The 24,023-nt window shown below is 34.3% G+C and overlaps 1 protein-coding gene across 2 annotated transcripts in view; it reads right to left on the bottom strand.

Moving 5' to 3' along the window:
* The window catches only part of LOC116339415 (potassium channel subfamily T member 2), a 174,927-nt gene extending 152,122 nt beyond the window's left edge, over positions 1–22,805 (bottom strand). For both annotated transcript variants that reach the window (XM_031765276.1, XM_031765284.1), the window contains exons 1-2: positions 22,532–22,805; positions 8,246–8,837 (exon numbers count right to left, since the gene is read on the bottom strand). In XM_031765276.1, the coding sequence (XP_031621136.1) occupies positions 8,246–8,550 (305 nt within the window). In that variant the 5' untranslated portion in view covers positions 8,551–8,837; positions 22,532–22,805. The remainder of the gene's footprint in view (positions 1–8,245; positions 8,838–22,531) is intronic.
* Positions 22,806–24,023: the final 1,218 nt, after the last annotated feature.

Genomic DNA, 24,023 nt, shown 5'->3' with positions numbered 1-24,023 from the left:
ACCTTTTCTTCATTATTATCGTATATTCCTTAATGCAATCCATTTTTCATATTAGAAAATAGTGTATGTTTGCCAAACATTTTGCGTTTCTATAATTCCGAAATTATGATGAAATTCCCTCTCAAAACATAAATTCTCATTTTGAATACCAGATTGAACTTTTCTAACCCTCATCTATTCTTTTTTTTTTGCGTCGTTTCATCGTTTCGACTGGATGATTTCATCATTGGTTTTTGTACTGTGGTCGTTTCTTAAAATTATTTGTCGCTATCATCATGCTATGATTTCCGTTGTGTATATGTAATGTATGACCGAGGCGAATAACATGATATAAATTTTGGCGTTTCTCATCTTCTTTTGTCCCATTCTGTTTCTTTATTTCCCTCTCCCTCTTTCTTTCTCTCTCTCTCTGTCTGTTTCTCTAGCTTGCTCTTCCTCTATCTTTCCTTCTCCTCTCTAATTCGCATCAACTGACAATGATCGTAAAATAAGATTCGAGTGATGACGTTGTTGCGGCAGTCAAAAGCACATGAAGCAACCACTGGATTATATCTTGGAATGGTGCACAGAAACAGGCTTCCATCCCATTTTGCGATAAGTAATAATAGAAAATTGAGTGAGTGAAAGTGCGCACAAGACGGCAAACGAGCTGATGAACGAATGAGTTTTAACCATCACCGCCGCATTCATTTGTCTTATGGAATATGTATGCCTTATTGCGAGTCTCTGTCTCTTTTTTTGGGATTTTCCTTCAACGTATCCACACGATTTTGCATATGCGACAAGGAAAGTTCATCACAAAGTTTCTAGATTTTACGTCGGAAATATCAGTGCGCTTTAAATAATTTCCATTAAAATTTTGCTAGCAAATGTCGAAAACTTCTTCATCTCGGCTGGTCGTATTTTTTTCTTCGAAGAAAAATGCTTAACGTACAATGCAAGATGACTTCATTTGATATGTTTCACAAAAGCTTTGTCGTACACTACCGAAAAAACCACATATTCTACATGAATGCTCGACGCTCGTTCGTTATTAAGCTGCACGCGATTAAATTCGTACATTTTAAAATCATATTCATGTCTGTCTGCTATTTCCTCTTATAAGCATATTTAAACCGCATCGCTTAATAATCGTCGCGTAAATTTTATGACAGTAAGAAAAAAAAGAGGAAATGAAAAATACTCGAACGACAAGAAGCGATTATGCTATTCACAAATTTAGTCCATCATTTTTTTTTGCTCCTTCGTAGACAACATACTTTTTTCCACTGCGTTTTCGCCACAGTAAAATTCTTCATGTCGCAAAAGTGAAGTCGATGCAGATTAAGCAAAACTCCTTGATGACCACATAAATTTTTACGATAATGATTCCAAGAAAGAAACCGAACACACACCAAAGAAAGAAAAAAAGCCACGAAATTATTGCTCAGCAGACCACCGGAAAAACGACCCGACATCAAAACTCTAGAATACCCAAGAAATACGTATCTAATGCGTTCATCGTCACAAACAAACAAAAAAAAACTTAGTACTTTGCTGTATTTTGAAGCTAAATTCATTAATGCGGTTTTAATTTGAAGATTGAAATCGTTCATCCTGCTCAGGTAAATTCGCATTTCCACCAAATTGAATTAACCATTGGGAAAATCGGTTTGAATCAACAAATTTACAATGAAAATTATAATATTTAGGTTTTTCTTATGCGAAAAATAAAAGAACAGTAAAAAAAATAAACATCGAGGACATTTTAAGCGAACAAATTTGAATGATAAATTCTTTCAGGTGCCCATTTTTCTGCACGTCTTAGACGGTGTACGTTTATGCCCGGTGAACGTGAGCATGTCGAAAGCGTATGGAATATTATATTCAATGTCTAGAAATTATTACTTTTCCGCACACACCTAGTGTGTAAAGTAAAGTATTGGAATCGGTCGAAAAATAACACCCATAAAAAACATGTTTTCTGGGACGAATCAGTCGTTTTTTCGATCTCCGAATGTATGTGCGTGGTACCCTGTACCCTGTATCCTGTACGCAAAAATTTGTTAACGCAATAACTTTCAAACAAGAAAAGTAATTCAAAATCTGACTTCACAGTATGATTGGGGGTGCCGAGGAATAGAAACCATTAGATTTGAGCGACTTTGGTTGATAGAGTGAAGTGTCATGTCTGGTGTGATGTTCATGGCCATCCATGGGAAAAATTCAATTTTTCTTCCAAAAGTGATATTTAATGTATACTTAAACACTCAAAAATGTTTATTGGGGGGTTTTTGGGTACGAGAAAACCGAATATTACGTTAGTTTTGCGATACAAATAACTTTCGACACACTTTTCATCTAGGGGGTAGACACGTGGAATAGGATTAGACTTTTTAGTGTAAAAATTCGAGAAATTAAAGTGGAATAGAGAATTCAGTAGCTGGATTCACATGGATTCACTAATCCCGTGTATGGAATAGCGAAAATGGGTTAATTCAAAGTTTTTGTAATCGATAGTACAGAATTTGATAAAAGCATTGAACTTGTTTTGAGATAGTAATTTGTTCTTTTTTGAAATATTTTTTAGTTCAAAAGTCGATTATAAATTTAAAAAACAATAGATACTCTTTCTCAAAATTTTATTGATGAAAAAAATAATTTCAATTATCAATAACAAAATGTCATACTCCAGTATCGATAAATAAGTTTTCAACAAAGTGAATAGCGGCGAAATGTGACATCACATTTGACAATGAAATGACGGATTGGTGGAATAGTAGGATTAGTGTTTTTATATTGGAATCATGGTTTAATCGTTTGTGTCTCTCCCCTAGCTTTTCATACAAAAATGTCAAAAAATTGGATTTTTTATGAAAGCCATGCCTGTATGATATCATAATTGGCTGAAACTTTACACAGGTTATTTTTATCATACAAAAATATCATTTCGAGAGTTTGAAGAGAGTTCAATGGATAATAAGGGTACCTCCGATACAAAATTTTCTGTAGATCTTCTGGAAAGTACCACTCAATTGTTTTGAATTTTTTTCAAACTTACAGAATGTTAGCTTTTTGTGAAAAAATACCCTGTGCAAATTTTCACATGATTACGATATCATACAGGCATTGAAAAGTCTTTCAAAAATTATTTGTATCGCAAAACTTATATCAGATTCAGTTTTCTCATGAATTCATCTTTACGGTAAAAGATACGTAATAAATGCATGTTGTGGATCACAGTGCGGAAAAGTTCATCTTACGGATGTAAGACATTTTATTTTTAACTACGTTCTCTAGCACATCCTTGTGTTACTGTTTTTCCCTTATTCTCAATGCCATAAGAAAAGCGAAAAAGTAAAAAAAAATTAAATAAGAGTAAGGAAGGAGCTTTTGTGTGAGAGTAACTCCTACGAAACTGCGTTGCATTGGTTGAAAAGCAAAAATAAATACAAACATTGAACGTACGTGGCGTAGGTGTCATCTTTCTTCAGAGGGTTTTTATTATAAGTTTGTGGCTAGCTTCGGGACCGGTTTTGACTATCTTTCAGGAAAATTGTCTGAGCGTGGCCTTAGTGGAAATTTTCTACTGTCAAAAATCATACAAATTAAACTATAAATAGAGGCCAGATTGAAGAGATATCGGAATACAAGAATCCAATGTTTGATTATTTCTACCGCTGATATATCAATAATTGCTAAAACCACAATTCGCCAATCGGAAACCTAACCTAATCGAAAGAATTTTCCTCTCAAAAAACCGTAGCAAAAAGGGTTTTTTCGGTTTTTTAGCAAATCGATAGACTCCCGAGTGAAAAATGGCATTGAATTTTTCAATGCGTAGTGTCAAACGGCATTTAAGCAATAAATCGACACTGCATGGCTATAGCGATTTAGTGTATGCACTCAACGTGCGCACGGACCATGCGGTCTCGATTTATTGCTTAAATGCCGTTTGACACTACGCATTGAAAAATTCAATGCCATTTTTTAGGACTAATTTGGGTTTTTTTATGACGATTTTCGTTTAACCCATTTTTCACTCGGGCTTTCTTACGAAAAAACCTAGAAAATCGATTAAATTTTGGGGATAATTAGTTCGTCGGACAATTTAAGTGTTCACCCCCTGTTCCCATACATGTTTTTTGCACCAATCATTACTGATTATCATAGAATTATAATTGAATCAGATGAGACACTTTCAACTGAAAAAAACACTTTTCCCCATACACACAAGGTATGTGCGGAAAAGCTTTATAAGCTTTCAAACCAATCAACACGACCTGGAAAAACCATTCATTGTACGAATTTTGACTATTTTCACTCTTGATTTCTTGGTAATTCTAAAAAAATCGGTTATCATGACTTGCTGCTGGAAAATATAATATTATAAGTTCGAGTTTATTTGTACAATCTTTAAATAGAATGTTTGTTAAAATAAATAATACAAACAATATCTCTCATTCTATGAATAATATTTGAGGATATGTGAGCCATTTCATGGTATCATCTCTGGTGGTTTTATTATGGATAACGAATTAAGGTAGAAGTATGAATACAGTGTTATTCATATGATAATATATCAGCAAACAAGATAGAAGAAAATGGAAAATTGAATAAGAAAGACGACACAAATAATGGGTCGCCATCGAGAGAAAAAGAGCAAACATTTATCCGAATAACATGTTGTTGTAATTTCGTTAAGCCTATGAGCATATTTATAAGCCATGCCCTAGACAAATCAAATGAATACTATGCACGTAACACATTTACACACGGTGCCATTTTAAACGAACCATCGACTACTTAATGCAGTAGAAATACTCGGTGTTCTACTAAAATCGAGTAGTGTAGACAACTGTTGACAAAGGTTCGCATAAGTGTGTGTTTTTTTTTCACGGTTATTTTAATTTCACAAGTGCTGAGTTTGCCAACCGATTAAGTTATTATATATAGGTAGTCGTCGCCGGTCCTGGTTTTTGATTGCAGAAGCCAAACAAGAACACTGAGATATCGATTAGGAAAATATACCAGAAGAAGGAAAAAAGAAACAATCAAAATATTAGAAGAAAATTGTCTCTGAACAGCAAATTAATATCAAATAAAAACACCACATACACTTCTTTTCTGACAATCGACGACGTATAGACAAGAGCACTTGAATTACGTATGCGCATTGAAGGTGGTGCAAAACAAGAAATTATTTATATACAAAATATAAATCAAGTGGATAAAGAATGAAATGAAGTGGTAAATGAATAATATTGTTCGAGCATGGAAACGATGAAACAATATAACATTTTATTTTTGCACCCACACCACTCTGTCTATCTATGTTGATGTCTTTTCAATAAGCCTACTCATGTTTAGATGCTTTGCTAATATTGAACCAATTTACACGAGCACCTGTACGATAAATTTCTTTTCGAAAGACATCCATTGCTTATATTTATCGTACAAACCAAGCCATCGATCACTTATATTAAATTAGACCAGCGGTGTGTTTTTTTTTCGGATAGGCGTAATCACTTAATTTCTTTATTGAAATACATAAATTTTGGTTGTAGCCCAACTCTATGGCATCGTAATTGAAAGCCCTATAGATATAGATTATAGGATTGAACGCTTTAGTTTTGAACATAAATTCCCATGCTGACGAAAACAACTCCGATGTTTTTTTATGTGTGGACATATTTGAAGATGAGGCATTTGTTTTAGGATTTAAGATGATACGTTTTTTCTCCTGATTTATATTCAATCCGGTGATAAATCGGATTTACCGCCTGCACACACAACATTCTCTATTAATATCGTCATGTTTTTGTGCTTATCCGCTTCATTGTTAATTTTAGACACGAAAAATCAATTTATGTGCAACACACTGGCACTATATGTCCAATTTAATCTGATGCTAGTAAAAATGACCGGAAATATTTCATTTTATCACATCTACTCTAGACTACATACAGTATGTTTCATTATAGAGAGAGGTTGATTTAACTACCACAAATTTCAAATATCCTAAAAATGTTTTAGGTGTTGCCATATGAGACTCTAAGCTACTACGCCAATTAACAATGACTGCTCTCAAATCAGTACAGTGTTTGTTGTGCAACGAAAACATTATTTCCGAACATTTTCATTCACGGATTGAAGCCGTTTTTCTGCATTTGCATCCAAAAGGACAAAGAATGTCGATCACATCGACTGCTAAATACATTAAAAAGTCAAAAGGGTTCGTAATAAAGTGAATCCAGCAGTATAAGCATGAAAAAAAAGTGAACGACCAGCCCAATCTGAAGCCAAACTGAGCCTCCTCGCAACAGGAAGATAAACGGAGAGTCAAGTTGTTCGATAAAAATTTAGGTATGTTGTTGAGCCAAGGTGTTGAACGGCTACGCCGTCTTAAAATAGTGGTCTCGCGCTCTACTATCAGGAGAAGATTAGATGTTGCCGGTGTTCGTTATCGCAGTAAATTGAAGAAACCGCTTTTGACAGAAAACCAGAAGAAAAAGGCACTGACGGGGCAAAGCAAAATTCAACAAGAGATTGGAGCGAAGTTATATACACTGACGAGTCATTCTTTTGGCTGGTGAATAGCACTACCCATGCCTAGTCTAGAGCCCAAAAGAGAATGGTCGTTCGTACGGTAAAGTATCCGAAAAAGGTGCATGCTTATGGTTGCTTTTGTGAAGCTGGTTTTGGAAAGTTGACCATATTCACGGGGATTCCAAGCGCCGTGAGGATGAACCAACATTATTCATCGACACCGTTACCCATCGCTAAGAAGTTCTATGGCAACCACAATTCGAATTGGCCTCTATTAGAAGACAACGATCCAAAACACAAAAGTCGTCTATGCAATGCTTGGAAAGAGGAAAATGACATTAAACAAATGGACTGGCCGCCACAGTCACCCGATTGCAATCCGAACGAAAATTTTTGGGCTATTATTAAGGCATGGCTTCGTGGTAAAACATACCGCAATTTGAAGCAGCTCAGTTCATTCATTCAGCGCCAGTGGAAAGGTTTTCAAAGCGAATATGCTGAAAATTTGAGCAAAAGTATGCCGAATAGATGTGCCTGTGTGATCGAGAAGGCAGGAGAATGGATTAAATATTAATTTGTGGCGCCGTAGCTTAGATACTAAATAGAATGTATATAAAATAATTTTGTAAAACTCTTGAGTTTTATTATAAAAAATCAACCTCTCTCTATAATGAAACATACTGTACATCAATTCCGCTTTATAAAATGTCACCTTTTTAGGAGGAAATAATTTCAATCGATTTCAGATATAACATGGCAAAAACAGTTTTTGGCAGTAATCCAAAATTCAACATTTAGAGAATTAACAAACTTTTAAAACCCATTTGTTTTCTACTCCCAATTGTCGCATCAACATGACATTAAAAAAAACTACACGATTAAATAATTAATATACTTTATCTCCGTCCTCCTAAGTCGCACTAATCGTTTCAAATGCTCGACACAAAAGTATCCTGAACTTTGGGGGTACATTTAATGTATATAATTCACTTTATTTGTGGATGGAAAATTTATGATATCGCGAAGCGATAATATATATGTTTTTGACATGGTACAATGAACACATTGTGGGCACAATGATACGCGCCAAACAGAAAATAATGATAAAATATCGCATAAATAATAGCAGAAAGACAAAAATAAAGAGCAAGGGAGAGAGTAGAGAGAGAAAAAGAGAGAAAGAGAAATGATGAAAATGGGCGGGTGAGAGTAGAAAATGTGATGAATGAGAAACAATTAAATATGTTGAATACAATATGATTATGGCAAAGGTCGAAAGGTTAAAGATACTGTGTTCCATGCCATCGTTGTTTTTGGCTAAATATCTATGTTCCATAGGAGTTCATCTTTCATTTATAGCATATGCTTCAACATTCTGGCTGAATCGGTCTATTTATTGGTGAAATTCCAATATCAGCAACGCATCATTTTCCAATCGGTTTAACTCCAGCATCACAATTGTGCTTATGCTATTTGGAACCAAACATCGCAACCTCCAAAAGTATTTCAATATTTATCGAAATATCAAATTGCGAAATTTAATCTATGTATTTTTGGCTCTCGTTCGATGGAATTGTTGTTAATAACCTTTGTTAATATCATATTTAATCCACTTAAAATGCCAACAATCCAAGCATAATAAGGTATTTTCCGTTTCGAATTCAAAATAAACAACATGAAAATGATCTAATGAGGCCATATAGAATGATATACATACCGTTCGTCAAGTCTCATACTGCTACGACTGATATCGCTCCAAATTGAAAGGGAACGTGGTCGTTGAAAGAACGATCGTGAACCACGTCTTGAGCCGCCGTTACCATAATTCGATGGTGCATTGAATGTGGCACCGGCTATTGTATTGCTGTTGATCATTTCGTTGGAATTTTTACCCAACGAAATCACTTCTTCGAGTGTGTTTGATGGAAAATTTACATTACGTGACGGTTTCACCGACGTAGTTGACGACGTCTCATCACCAGACATTAGTGCACTATAACTTACACGAAATTTACAACTCATACTTTTGGTGGAATTGAAATATCCACCCGTTCCAAGCCATTTGAACCGAAGAAATTAAATAAAAATAAATAAAAAAACAACAACCACACTCGCCAACTTAAATTCTTAATTATTGCTCAACATTTTTTTTTGCTGTTTTTATCGTCGCCGTTCATTTTCACATTTTATTTATGTTTTCAGTTTAATATAGATTAATATAAGTGTTGTACATTCTTGTCTATAAAACTTTTTGCTAAAGTGTATCCTCTGCAAACCTCTGCAATCATAGCTTGTCTTTAGATTATTAACTGCTTTAAGAGAAAAAGCATCATGAAAAAGGTTCGCGTTGTTGAAATTGAGATAAATAATAAAAAAACCGACAACAATTTTACTATTTTTCATTTGCAATGACACAACGAATGAAATAAAATACGTTGCCGATGGCATGTCAGGCTGCCATTGTCAGCTTTAACCATCATTAGTCTTTTCAATCAACAACCCATCATACTAGACACATTTTACATTCAATTTCATCGAAATGGAAGGTATGTACAAAAGATTCCGTTCTTGCAATGGTGCACCTCTATTTGATTCCAACTTTTCTTCTAACTAAATTCGAGCACCACATCAACCATTTTATTAACTTATTCAATTTTACAATTGCCAACTTATATCACAAGGTCAAGAGTACAAAGTCGCTATACAAATAAATGGAGAAAAAATTGCACTCTTGTGGAAAAAAACCTGTGCGCAAAATATTAAATAGTTCACTATGCAGATGAAAACGGTCGCTGAAAATCTATTTTCCGAGAAAGAAATGTTTTTGGATAAGTGAAAATGTTACAGGGTATATGAACAAAATAGAATGAAAGTATTTACCAAATAATGAACTTTCAACAAACTTGTGTGTGACAGAGAGAGAGAGAGAGAGAGAGAGAGAGAGAGAGTGACTCAATCATAAGCATTAGAGAAATTTTCTCTATACATTTCAATCTATGCATGTATATATTTTATATTATTAAATAATCTGAATAGAAACGGCACGAATTTGAGAATGGCAAACTTCAAACTTTATTATAACTAAACTAACCAACTATTGCTGTTGAATGTTTGCGAGTGCACGTGTACAACGATTCGATATGAGCGATTTATACGCATCAGGTGTACTCTACATGTAGTGAAAAAGTTCGTTTAGTGTGTGATGTAAGTAATACTGGCTGCTCAGTATCACAAGAACAAGAGACCGGGATAAGGAAAAACGATGCTGGGTAAAGTTTTTCCATTATTTCAAAAGATAGATGAGGAAAAAAAGCGTGTATGTGGCGGCTTCATTATGTTACAATCTTCGTTTCACGGATTGGTAAATGTTCTTCTTATGTTTTTCGATATTAAATTCACATTCTTAAGTCGTCGAGTTGAGTATTTATACAAATCTTGTAAATACAAATCACAGCACAGATGTTTTTCTTTTCGTTTGCAAATCTTTGTTTCGCTCCTTAACATAAGTTCGGCACATGTATCTAGTAAACGAGCATGGGGAACGCAACAAGCTGACAAACATTGAACAGAATATACTTAACGAATGTCGATTGAAAATGCATGTTTGAAAAATTAAAATACGAACGATACATCAGTCAACGACTAATCGCTTGGCTTTTATGAACAATTCTATTCACACACATAGTGGTGTCGGAAATATATTGGGGATGATTGAGAGACATAGAAAAGAAAGAAAGTAAGATTGAGGAAGAGATTGAGATTGCGAGCGACAGAGAGATTGAGGCGGTATTGGGAGAGAGAAGAGTATAAAGAGACACACAAATAGTAAGATATCGGTTTGGATGTTTTAAGACAGCTTTGGATTAGTGTATCGAATGTGATCTCGCGGAAATCTTGTTAAAGACTCTAACAATAACTCAATAATAAAAATAGAAGTAATGTGTTATTACGTAAGTACATCATAAACTATATGTATTTTTTTACAAAGCACATATGATTTTATGTTGTTGTAAGAAATTTCAATTATTATGCTTTTTATGAAGAGATTTTATTTCTTTTACATGCTATTACATGCTATTGTGTACTATACTTAAGCAATGCTATTATTAATTGCAAAGAGATTTTTCACGACTATATTAAGAAATTAATTGGTCCGGATTTATATTCATTTGTCGATGCAATACTGTCATTTTATTAAAGGATCGATGTCACTTTGAGTGAAGAAAAAATGAATGCCAAACGATGATGAGACGAGTGGATAACAAACTATGAGCCTGATTTCACAACATATTTTCAACGCTATAAATTTTCGTTGCTTGCCACGCATAATTCGTATTACATGCTGAAATGAATGCAAGCGTAACAACGATGTGGCTCATGGTTTTATACATTTCTGCTTAGACATCATAGAAACCAAAAAAGCACAGCTACCGGCAAACGCAACACACAACAAATCACCAGCATCAGAAAGAGAGCCAGTGTTGTTACCACCGCATCAATGGTACGAAATAAAAAACGATTTTCAACATATACATACTTGATGTAATGCGCATTGTAAGCGTAAATGATTATTACACACATAAATGTCTTGTCATGTTTCAAGAATCTGACAGTGCGATGTCAGTTGCTCAAGCGAATAACCCATTTGTTTTTGGTTCCGCTGAACATGTTGATGCGCATTTTTTTTACCCCGTTTGCCGATTTAATGTTCGAAACTTCACATTTCTTCTCATTTTATTTATATATTTTTTTTGTGCACGGATTTTCCGGATTGGATCACCGCACAAAACTCTGTATGACAAAAAAATGAAGAAAAAAAAGGAACCAAATACCCGGAAGATAGTACAATATTGACAAAACTGTGAAACAATATTTTTTTCATACCTTTACGCATAAATAAAAAAAAAAAGACTCTTTGTCCTTGCGACACATTCAAATCGAATTGAAAAGATGCCTCAAACACTGTGTCAAACAGAAAGGGAAACGTATTTGTTCAACGATGCGCAAAAACAACAAATTGTATAATGTTGTTGCTTACTATAAACGATTGAATTATGTCCTGACAACTAAGGGAGCTCGTTTGCACTTTGATTCTATTCAATTTCTTTTTCCGATGCTTAACTCAACATCGATGACTAATATCACACCATGATGATCACATAAATGAAAAAAAAGCGAGAAAAAAACACATCTGCGTATGACTATTGCGACCTATCTATTGCGACCGAAATCGGAAACAAAAGCGCCAAAGCGAAACCAACGCAAATGCTAATATCAACGAATCAATGCCAATCGAAACACGGATTAAAAAAAAGCAACCACCGGCATCAACGTGAAATGACGCAAAAGCGTGAAAATAGACGGTATTTTGAGGCGAGAAAAAAAATGAATATATCTTTTGTGGAAATTCCCAAACGCGTCATAAAAATAGAAAATCATTTTCAATAAGGCATTTATCGCATTTCGAACGTAGCGCCAGAATCTTTAAGCTCGTTCGTTTTTCGTCGCCGCCGACGTTTACATAAAATGTGATTCGAATTTTGTGCAACTTTTGATGTGAAAAATTCAATATTTTATACAATTTTTTTCGTCGGCCGGAATCTTGCGTTGGAAAAATACCGTCTGAAGCACTTGCAATGGATTTCAATAGATTTTTTTTATTATTTCAATTTTAGTATTTGAAGAGGCTGATCTTTGTTAAACACCTTTTTGTTGGGCTGTTGCTTTATTGGAAAATCATAATAAAAAAAGTTAGACGATTTATGATGGCTAGCCTTCAGCATAAAACGCATCTTATGAGTCTAACCAAGCAGCTTTGGAAACTTCAACATTGTGGATTAGTGTGTGTGTGTGTGGGGGGTTTCTTAAGCGCGATATCAATTTGAATATATATGATTGTATCGCACTTTATGCATTCATACAACATGAAACATGCTTAAATGTTTATGTGCAAACCACATTCCAATGGTTCTTTTGTATTTTCCAGCAGAAGAATCACCAGAAGATAATGGTGAATATGTGTCCATTTCATTCACTGTACGTCTGTCTGATTGAACATGTTCTCGTTTTTGTTATGATTGCATCACGGAGCATAGGTTTTGACGTCAAAGATTTTAGAGGGAGACAGTGACGAATCCAAAGAAGAGGGGGTAGTGATAAAAATCCGAGATTCCGGGAAAAATCCAGAGAGTGGCCCGGCAAAAGTCGGGGGAGAAAGAATTTTGGTCAAAAAACCCTAGCAAATCGAAAGATTTTTCGTTCTCAAAACTTCAATCAAAAAAATCTCGTCAGAACTGCTCAGAGGTCACGTTCTCCGATTTTTTATAGGGGGGAACCAAAAGATTCTATTAATACTCTTGCCCGAATACATAATCTCCTCTTAAAATATTTTCACTAGAAAAATGACATACATATTTTCAATACATAGATATATGTTTACCTTAAAAGAGAAAAAACAGTTAAAAAGTTGTAAAAATTCTCTTCGCTTTTTTCTCTATACTATTTGTTTGTTGATGAAAAAGTATTATTTTGAACAATAAACGGCGAAGATGAACGAATGTTGAAAAAAACACGGTGGAAATAGTTCAAAATGGCCTGAATGCATTTTAGTTGATAAAACCTAACACTCAGTCAACATTGTTGAAAACAATTGAATAAAATACCATGTTTAATGTTAGCATGCCCTCGGTCGTGGAAGATGTGAGGATACAAAATGAAAAGGTAAGCAATATCGTTAGGTCGGGATATTTGGTAAATAATTAAAAGCGGCGCTCAAGTGTTGCTTACAAATCTCTCGCCCGCCATCACTTTCTCTCTCTCTCTCATTTCAAACAATGAAACTGTTGTCATTGACATTTTATCGGAGTGTGGAAACGATTAGAAAAAAGCTTTGGCATGATTGCCACTTGCAGCAAGCAGATGCTTCGTTTCCATGGACTTTTTCGTTTTAGCTGTATATGTGCACGTATAGCTGTAAGGAAAAAGTGCATCGATATGCGGTATTCTGTGTCAGCGCGATGCTAGAGAATAAGAGAATGTTGCACGGTGTTGTTGTTCGTGTGGCATATTGTTACGAATATAAAGTGAATTAGTGGTGTCATTTCAGACACACGGTTCTTTTCCAACGATTCATTGTGACATGCAAATCATCACTGATGAAAATTGGATCATTGTTTGGGTGCATCCGTTTCTATTGAATTTTGCTCATTTTCCATTTTGCAAATGGATGCAACATCATACAGAATGATAAAAAGCGGATGAATGAACAAAAGAATATGGCAATGGTCAAAGGGACAATGAATGCAAAGCCAAAGCACAACATTCACAAATTCACTTAGAAATACTCACACATACACACACTTTCACACAACAAAAACACTTAAAATCCCATAAAGTTGTATGTGGGCAATTGCAGCGCACATTGTACACAGGACACACATTCATTGAGGAAGGCGCACATTTGTGTATGTGGGGTATAAAAAGATAGCGAACGGAAAAACAACGTAGAACGATAAGCATAAACCAAAGATAAGTGTGAAAAGTCGAATGAAAAAAGGCACAGATGATGAAAAAGAACAAGTGAAAGATTGCAAGACGTGATTCTGAGCCAATGTAAACAAAACATATCGTTTTACATACTTTTGTAACTCTTGATTTTCTCTCTCTTTCTGCGTTTTTTTCCGCCGAAGCGATGGCTTTACAATGAATTCATTTTCATGTATTATATTTGTTTGAAAATAGAAAGTGCTTCCGTTATGTAGCACCATTTCGCTATGCATTGTAGATGACACAATTTCACATTTGTGCGAAATGCATATTATTTTTCTACCCTTTTTCCTTTCACTCTCTCTCTCTCTCCCTCTCTCTCTCTCTCTCTCTCTCTCTCTCTCTCTTTCAAATGCTCGCATATTGTTCATTCTGGCAAGTTCGTTTCCTCCGTTTGTATTAAGACTCAATAAAATGTGTCGAAAAGCACTTGGACAATGTGCCGAGTTGAATTGAGTTGATGATGCCGTACAATTGTATTTATATTTACATTGGATTGCTTCCAATTTTCGTATGTCCTTGTGAGATAGTAGTCAAGTGGAATCACAATTTAAGTGTTATGTGAGCCGAACAGAAGAAGGAAGAAAAAACATGTTGTTGAAAGCAAATTTCATCGGCAGTATAACGTAAAGATTGACGTTTTGTTTCTACAGGGATCAGCATTTTGTATTTTCATTCGGTTTTTCTTATCGTCAACAATTTTTAAGATAGCCATTTTTCTTGTTAGGCACATTTCTAGAATTATTTTTTTTTCTACTCGTGTGGTACTCGTTTAAGTGGGATGGGCTTACGGCCATTTTCTCATCAAATTAACAATTCAGAATAAAATTCCTTTTTATTTAGCTTCGTACGATTTGTGGCATGAGAAAATCAGACATGTTATCACTTCTTATGTGTGATGTATGTGGTCTATATATCTTCATTGTATCTTTCTCTCATCCTCCGTCCCTCATTTTCTCTTGTTAAAAGCACGAATATTGTTTATCTTAACCCCACTTTTTTTGAATGATCCCTTAAAGAACATTATTTCGGTTAATAGTCGGGCATTTTATGCGAATTTCGATTGAATTATTACTTGGCAAATGATTTTCCGCCCAACACGTTGTGTTTTTTCTCTTCATCTTTATTCTCTTCCAATGTATTTCAATTCAACGGTAAAATGTGTTCATTCTTTTCACTTCAATTCAATCCATTTGTCAAAAATAAAAGCAACATGATGAGAAAAAGGTTATCTTCTTTTTTTTCATACATCTCAATCCCTTTATAATCCAAAGATTTGGACACATACTTCAACCCACAAGAGTTTGTAACATTTTAACGGAATTTTCTACTACCTGAAATACACCCATACATGCACAATGAAACGCACAGAGAAATTTGCTCTTTTTTTTCCTTTGAACATAGAACTGAATTTGTTATCTGGTTGTGCTTTCATCCATTCAGTTTAGAAGGAAATATCACTTTTTTGTGTGAGGTCATTTTTTATATATGGGTGTGTGTGTGTGTCGTTAAGGCTTTGCAGTTGCCAAAATTCTTCAGCTTGACCAAGCCGATTTGTTGCACACTCGAAAGTGACAATATGCCGCATTAAATTTGATTGCTACTTAAGTGCGTGAGATCAGGTCTTCTCAACACTGTGTAGCGGTCATCACACACACAAGCACATACACATCACTATATTATGTATATGCTATTGTTGACAAGCGTTTCAATATCTTATTTTGTGCACGTTGTGCCGACCGTAATCTGATACTCGAATAAACTAACGCCAAAAAAAGCATACACGAGAGATAACACACATAAAGGCGCACACACACACACGTTTGTCCAACATGGTTCCAACATTGATAATGTGTAAGCCATACTCACCAGAATCTCTATCTGATATGTTTAACAGTGATAAAACGCCAAAACATAGGCTCAAAAAAAGTGTACAAGTGTTTATTTTGAATGTTTTGGCGTAACATTCCCTTGTGACGGCATATCTCCTATCTTTTGTTATAATTTATTTGCGATGGTTGTTCTTGTACCGTTCGCTATTTACATTGTTGTATCGCCATTTCTCTGGGGTACGATTACCAATTCTGCGCATAATTGATGTCGACCTGGTCCATTCTATTGAAACAAAAGTGACCCAAGGTAAAAATGGCCAAACCAATCGTCTTTTCTCTTATTTTCCTTGCTTTATTTACTCTCTAACTCTTTTTCGGTTGCTATGATTTTTTCTACGTTGTCATGCACTGCGCAAACAATGACTTTATTTTTAATTTCTTTGATAAAATTAAAATAATTGAATGTAGCCAAGAACAACCATGATAACAGCAAAAAAAAAATTATCTCCTAAATACTGTACTTCAAACGTTTCCACATTGAAATGGTTGTCCGAAGACGTCTATTTCTTTCTCGGTGAAATAAAGCGTCATTCTATTATAGACGTAATGTAATGTTTGCAACGTGATCACTGAACTCGTTGTTGCGAATGAGAAAAAGTATACGAAAAATGTGTTGAAATATCTTTTGTTTTATATCAACCAGTCTAAGATATTTCGAAATGAAAACTTAATGAGGATAATGACCGTTAACGTAAAAAAAAAGTTAACCAACACAATGGAATGAATGGAACCGAAGGTGTATCAACACAATGGGATGAATAGAAAGTAAGGTTCAATTCAAGTGTGTGGATGGTATGCTTTTGCGACAATGGATACAAGCGCAAAAAAATGTACAGAATATTTTCGGACGCTAGAGAACAAAACAGCAAATACCGTCGTTAATATTTCAAACACTGAATAAATAATGAAAATATTTCGGCACACAAAACAACGAAAACAACAAAAAAACGATACAAATGATCCAAAAGAATGAAAGATACAATTTTCGTTTTACAGCGTACATTCAATTTGATGAGGCAACGAAGTTCATTTATTCACTCTCACTCTCAACTGTTGTGAGATGGAAACATCCACTTGTTTATCGGTTGTGCATTGCCCGAATTGGTTAGAATACAAACAAATGAAAAATAAATAAACTTGAAATCCAATCCTTTTGCACAATTTTTGGCATTCAGTTTTCGAATGAGATTCTGGTTTCGTACGCTCAAAATTCGTTTAAAAAACTAAACTTTAAATATTATTCCAACGTATTTAATTGTGATTCGCAAACATCTTATTATTCCATTTAAATTAATTAACAGGTTTACTTTCGGTACATATAAATATATGCATAATGTTGTTGTTTAAGTAAACAAATTTTTGGTCTGGATCAAATGTCAGTGTCACAGTAACATACATTGTGCATCGTCATTATGTCCATTTTCCGGTCCAAACAACATTGTAAAATTTTCGCAATTTTGCATGTGCCACACAGTAATGGCATTTTACTAATTTCTCGCACATTTAGGCCAATTTACAAATATGGTAGCCTACATAAACATGGAATGTTTTTGAACGTGATGCCATTCACGTGCTATGGTCAGCGAATAGAATAATTTATGACACACATTGAACTAAATATTGGACTGAATCTATTCAACCACAAATGTAAACATGTCCAAAACAAACACAAAATGGATTGAATGTTGTTCAGCTGAAATGACGTGAAACAAAATAACGATGAACTTGATACTTCAAGATGATCTATTCGGATAAATGTTTTGGTGTATGTCACTCATACCATTCACCATTCATTTTGTCAGTATATTTGCTCAGTTCAAATGTAGCATTAAAAATGTATTTGGGGGGTTTCGCTGCACAATATAATTTGATTATTTACACACAACTGGCTAAAAATCAAAAACACTGCCTTAAGCCAAATGTAATAAGGCTAATTAAAACGTGTTCGCTCTGGGGATTTGGCATCCTTTTGAGCACTCAAAAAGCCTACTATGTATAAAAGGCGTTGAAACACTCGCGGTTCACTGAATAATAAATGACCACACAAGCATAAGCACATATGCTAATTAGGCATGCGAATATGCTTGAAATCCTCATATCAAGAGTTATACTGTGTAAAGTCATTATATATGTGAAATTTTTGACGCATTTTTGGTGGTATTCAGAAAAAAACGCGTGTCTGTGTTGTAAGCAGTTAATCAAATTGCTTACTTTACTCGCTAAGAGTCTTAATGCACACACCCCTTAAACTAATGCAAACTGCAAATCGGAATTGAACACCAATAGAGTGGCGAGCCCATTTTTGATTTGATAGCTTTTGTCAAATCACACCTACGGTTTAAAAACTTCAAGATAAATTTAAAGTAAATTTGAAGCGAAAAATCGTAAAAATTGCAAAATCGTGTATGACAATTTTTGTGATACGATTCCAAAAATATCTGCTTCCTATACATTTTTCGCTTCGAAAGTCGAAAAATGGGAATGTTTCCTTTGCGTGTGGTCAGTCGATAAAAGCTTTTTTTAGCAATCTGATAATTTTCTAGTTTAGATTCAAAATGAACTATAAGAGTTTGGCAATCAGAAAATACAATGCCATTTCGATCACATTAAACAGTAAAATAATTCAAAGTAGATCCCATGAAACTCATGATCCGCCACTGTCTGGAATAATGATTCAAAACTTGAATGTAATGCTTATAAATCCGTCTCAATTGTATGCTTAGAGTGTAAAATATGTTGGGTTTACTCATTCAAAATGCAATTTGTGCCATCAACCAAAAGAACTAACCATTCTCCAAATATATTTTACATTGGAAAAAGGTTACGGGGAAAAAACTTTTTGTGGCTTGATAAAAGCCAAAATCAAAATGTTGGTAAAATTTAGTTCAAATTGATTTTGAACAAATTAGATAGAGTTGTTGTGGTTTTACATTGAATTTCTCTATCTATATGCTATCTCACACTCCGTGTTTTTTACAAAAGAATGAAACTCTATTTTCAGTGGATTGAAAAGATTTTCGGGATGCAATTTATTTTCCGGTCTCGATGTGAACAATGTCTGAAATGTTCTCTTATTTCTTCGGTCGAATTTGGATGATGGTTTTTCTTTGTAACGCGTTCTTATCCGTTTATTTCGCTTTAGCTCGTTTATTCGGTCAATTTTATTCCGTTTTTAAGCTTCAGTCAACCCTCATTTTCAAACCGCATATGACTGATTCGGATAAAATCGATTTGCATTTTTTAGTTTGTGGTGCAATCACATTCAACTGACTCGTGTTTAAATAACAATAACTGAATGAATATAATGTCGATGCTAAAAGCATTTTGTCGTTTCATATCATTAAGACGAAAATGGATGATTTTAATGTGATCAAAGAAGAAAAATCCGAATTTAATCCTATTAAAAAAGTATGAGATCAAGTGAAGTAGCTTGCATTCAGGTTCCAAATAAATTTTCATTTAAAAAAAGTATGTGCGCAAGAAAACTTAAGCCATTGCTTTTTGTTGCACCAATGTCATATCCACGGATTTTGCGGTGACCTTTTCCGTTTTATCATTTGACTCTGCTCGAAATGAACCAAAGAGCGAAATATAACATCAGCCACGAGTGCTCTTTTTTATTTATTCTTATGTTTGAGGATCATTTTTGCCATCTAATATCTACTTTTTTTTTGTATTTTTCTCTTTTGTAGAATACAAAACACGAAATCATTGTTGAATAAACGGTTAAGTTTGCAGATTTTTATTGAAAATTCATGTCAGCCAGTTTTAAAATAAAAGAAAACCAAAAAAAGCACGCTAAAGAGCAATTGCAATCGCTTCAAAATGTGCATTAGAAAAGAATCGCATGTACATTTCAATGTTGATTCATGCGCGCGCGATAAACTATATATGTATGGGATTGCAAATAGGAATGAAAAAAGAAGAAAAAAATCGGACAAAACATGCATAGGAATTCTGAGCAAACAATGAAAATATGCTTTAGAATAAATAATGTAAAGCGTTTTCATTGTTTGGTTGTGCATTTAAAATACTAATGTGCAACACCACAGTGAAAAGTCTGAATCGCCTTCCCGTCCCGGTTTTCTCTTCTCGCTTCTTTGTTCTTCCCTTCTTCCCGCAGGCAAACGGATAAATATGTAAATGGCGAAATTTAGACATCATTTTATTCCTTCTGTGAGCATGGTGTGTGTCTGTGTTATCTATATTTGTTTTTTTGTTTTCTGTATGGTAAAACGGGAACGCATTTCCAATTTAATGGCAATTGTGAATCAGAATGGAATTCAACACCCGAATTGAAAATCGTCTTTAGACGATTTTACTGCAATAACAGCTGCAACCGCCGCATTCATAGAAATGCAATTTAATTGAAAAATTTTCGAATTGCAATAAATATTCTCGCTAAATGCCAACATTATTTTATCCATATTCCATACAGCACACCACCATTCCAGTCAGAGAATGTATCATTCACTGTTTTTCAAATTCGTTTTCGATTTGAAAAATGAACGTCTGATCTTATCTACCGCCCAGACCACAAAATGCCATGAACGATGCGCATTCATGCCAATATCCAAAAAAAGAAGAAGAAAAACATGACACATGAAACGAAAGACGCAAGAGAAATGATAAATATGCATCAATTTTATTTCGTCTGTACCAAAAACAAATTCGGGTAAATGCGGTAAACAGAGCCATTTTCAAGTTTTTGGTATACTTAAAAGTTGGAGTTGTTATTCTTAAACAAAGTTGAAATCACAATTTCCGCTCTGCTTGTCTAATATCGCGAAAACTATGTGTATGCAACACACCCATGCAATCGACAACTATGTATAATTGCGAATAGCTGTCGTTCCATACACGGTCTTCATCATTCTGCATGGAAATCGAAATAATGAAAGAGCATTGAAGTAAATGGCGATAATGAATGCACGCTTTTGCATCAATGAATGAATGAGTGCTGAAAAGAGAGATGAAGAATTTAAGAACTGTGTCAAACCGCCGGAAGTATAGAAGTTTACAATTAATAAAGCGTGTGATGCAAATTGTATTGAGGAATCACTTTATTCATCCCACCATTTGAACACCATTTAAACTGCTAATAGCATATACAGAGTTCATATGCACATACAATTAAAAACGTGGCTCAACAATAAACTCAACCATTGAAAAGAAAATGTTTGTTATTTCTGGCACACATATTGATCACATTCAGAGAACGTTTTTAAAAAAACACGCTTAATATCCGAAAGTCAAAATGTGGAATAAGAACACAGTACAAAACTATTAATAGTCATCGATAATAATCGTATTTTTACCGCAATTTAATGTTAAATAATTTAGTGTCGAATTGTATTTATTTTGATATGCTGGTTTTGCTGATTTCTATCCCTTTTATATCCATACATATAGTCCAGTATTTACTATACATAACCAAATTGAAAATATAAAATCGAAACTTTTATTTGAATGCAAATTTCATTATTCTATTTTGTCTTGAGTGCGCTCACTGCATTTTATTTATGCTGCAGTGTAAATAGTTGTGTGTGTGTGTGTTTGTGATTTCTTCCAACATTTTGAATGGGAACTATCATGTGTTTCAAAGAATCGTATTCTATATCACAATGTTTGCGTTGAGTGTTGCCGAATTCGGTTTATGTGAAAATAGGATGAGAGTGCATCGCACACACAACGGTATACGGCACACTGCAAAGGCGCAAGCACATACACATTGAACGCGGTCATTTCTGGAGTGAATACGCGCAACGGTTTGTATATATATTGGTGGTTGGCAACCAGTGCGGCTTGCATGCAATTCTATGTACAACCGAGTTTGCCATGTGCATCACATATTGAAATCACATTTTGTAGGTCATGTGCTTCACAATTCATGTTATGAATTGCATCGTTTGATGTCACATTTTCGATATACTTTTTATATGGAATAGACCAATTGAACCTCGAATGTATACATTTCAATCAATTCAAAACCATCATTTGCATGATGCCACGTGATAGCGAATCGATTCATGTTGCTTTTAAGACTAAATGTATTGAGAGAGAAAAAAAACCCATTCGCAATAGATTTTAACTTTTTAACTGATAACTTTGCTCGTTACAATGAACGATGGCGTACTTAAAACCAGGAAGAAGTTGTATGTGTCTTCTCTTCACCCGCATCTCTCTCTTTCTATTCTTCTTTCTTTATTGGAAATCAAACGGTTTCATTTTCAGTTGAATCGCATCTTTATTCGCAACATACGACATTTAAATAAGTTCGAAATTGCTTTCAATTGTTACAAAAATGATCGTTTTTCCCATGTAAAAGTTTCAATATTCCGTCCAAAGCAAATAAAATCGATCTTGGCAAATGCTTTTAGACGCTGAATATGTATACAATTTCGTTTTTCTGACACATAAAAAGAAGAAACAATGTGCGCCATGCGTGTTTTTGCAAACGAAAAATAGCATTCAGTTTCTGTCGTTTTTTTCCCTGTCGCTTTTTATGTTCGTGACAACAAATTTTCCGTAATGTATGTAAAAATGCATTGTCGGTATTGTATTACGTCACTGAACCCATTCCTGTCGTCATCATAACTCCATCACCGTTTTCACGTTACTTTTGTGCACAACATTGCGAAAATATTTTTGTCTACTTTGTAGGTCGGTGTGTGTGTGTCCTTTTTACGTCCCACACTCTCAAACTGACTCCAAACTTTCAAGCCATCATATTTTCACTCGAAATCTCTTGGACAAATACCCTAAAAAAATATGCAATATTCATCATCGTAAATAATATGCAATTATTTTAGTTCCACTTCGTTTCACAGGCAAAGTTTTTTCTTTCATCTCTATATTGTATTTTATTTCTAACATACGCACACACTATTCCGCTTGAATAAATTAGAGTAAAAAGAGTTAATTAACGTTTCTCATTAAAGTTTCACAATATTATTATTTTTTTTTTCATTTATCACAACCATTTTTAATATATATATTGTATTTATATAACTGGCAAAACATTTATGCTTTAAATGCCATTTATTTATTATGGGAATGAATTTGACGGGGGTTGAAAAGTTAGCGGTGTTATTTTAAATGTGTCTTCGGAATTTTAGTATGGAAACTAGTTTACGATCCAAAAGCAAGCTATGAGTGATTGTTTACGCGTTCGTTCAAACTCGAATGTCATCGTTCACGTTAGCATTAAATCAAGTAAACACAGAGTGAAAATGATGATGTTTCTCTACAATTTTTATTGCTCAACTTAAAAGTCTGTAATGGATTGTACTTATCATTACATTAACCGAAAAATATCATTTTGTACTCGATTCATTTCCGTTTTAAAACTCACAAACATTTCGCGTTTCAATTTTTGTTTTTCACTCGATTCACTCCCCACTCTTAGTATATAATCGTCAAAAGTTTTTTGAAACTTTTCTTTTTATTGTCATTCACTTCGTGTACAGTGTACTCAATGCACTCATATTTGATAACACACTTCAAAATCACACTCTTGACAATTAAAATTGGTTAAGTGAAAAAAGAAATTGATGTTGATTTGATCACTGTTGGCGATGACAGTATGATTTCGTTGCGTTGTGATGTGTATCAAAAACAATTGTTCACCACCGATTTTCCATTAGTTTTCCTCAACTCACTGGATGACACCGCCGAATGAAAATTTTTGAGTAATTTTGTATGATGGTGTCATTTAGACCGAGGCCCGACACAAAATGCATCTACGACGAATGCGTTTGTGTAATAATAAAAAGGTGAACGGTTTTGACGGTTGTGTTCATCTGTATTCGTTACCCGTTCAATTTTTAATCAATGTGTTTTGATTTTGGTTGACATTTAATGGTTACGGTTCTTGTATGTGGCTTATGTATGTGAAGATTACGAGTTGCAAGAGTGGTTGCGATCGCGTAAATGAAACATCCACACATTTATTCACACATTTTATTCAAGAGTGCGAGTGACTTCAATCCACTTCGCATTGAAAACCGTATCATTATACCAATTGCATACAAAAACATAAGCCAATGTGTTAAAGAA

This window comes from Contarinia nasturtii, unplaced genomic scaffold (genome assembly GCF_009176525.2).
Source record: "Contarinia nasturtii isolate CC-2019 unplaced genomic scaffold, AAFC_CNas_1.1 Cnas_scaffold_129, whole genome shotgun sequence".
In the NCBI taxonomy this organism is placed as follows: domain Eukaryota; kingdom Metazoa; phylum Arthropoda; class Insecta; order Diptera; family Cecidomyiidae; genus Contarinia; species Contarinia nasturtii.
Note: the sequence above shows the minus strand (reverse complement) of the source record. Positions and strands in the feature narration are given on the sequence as shown.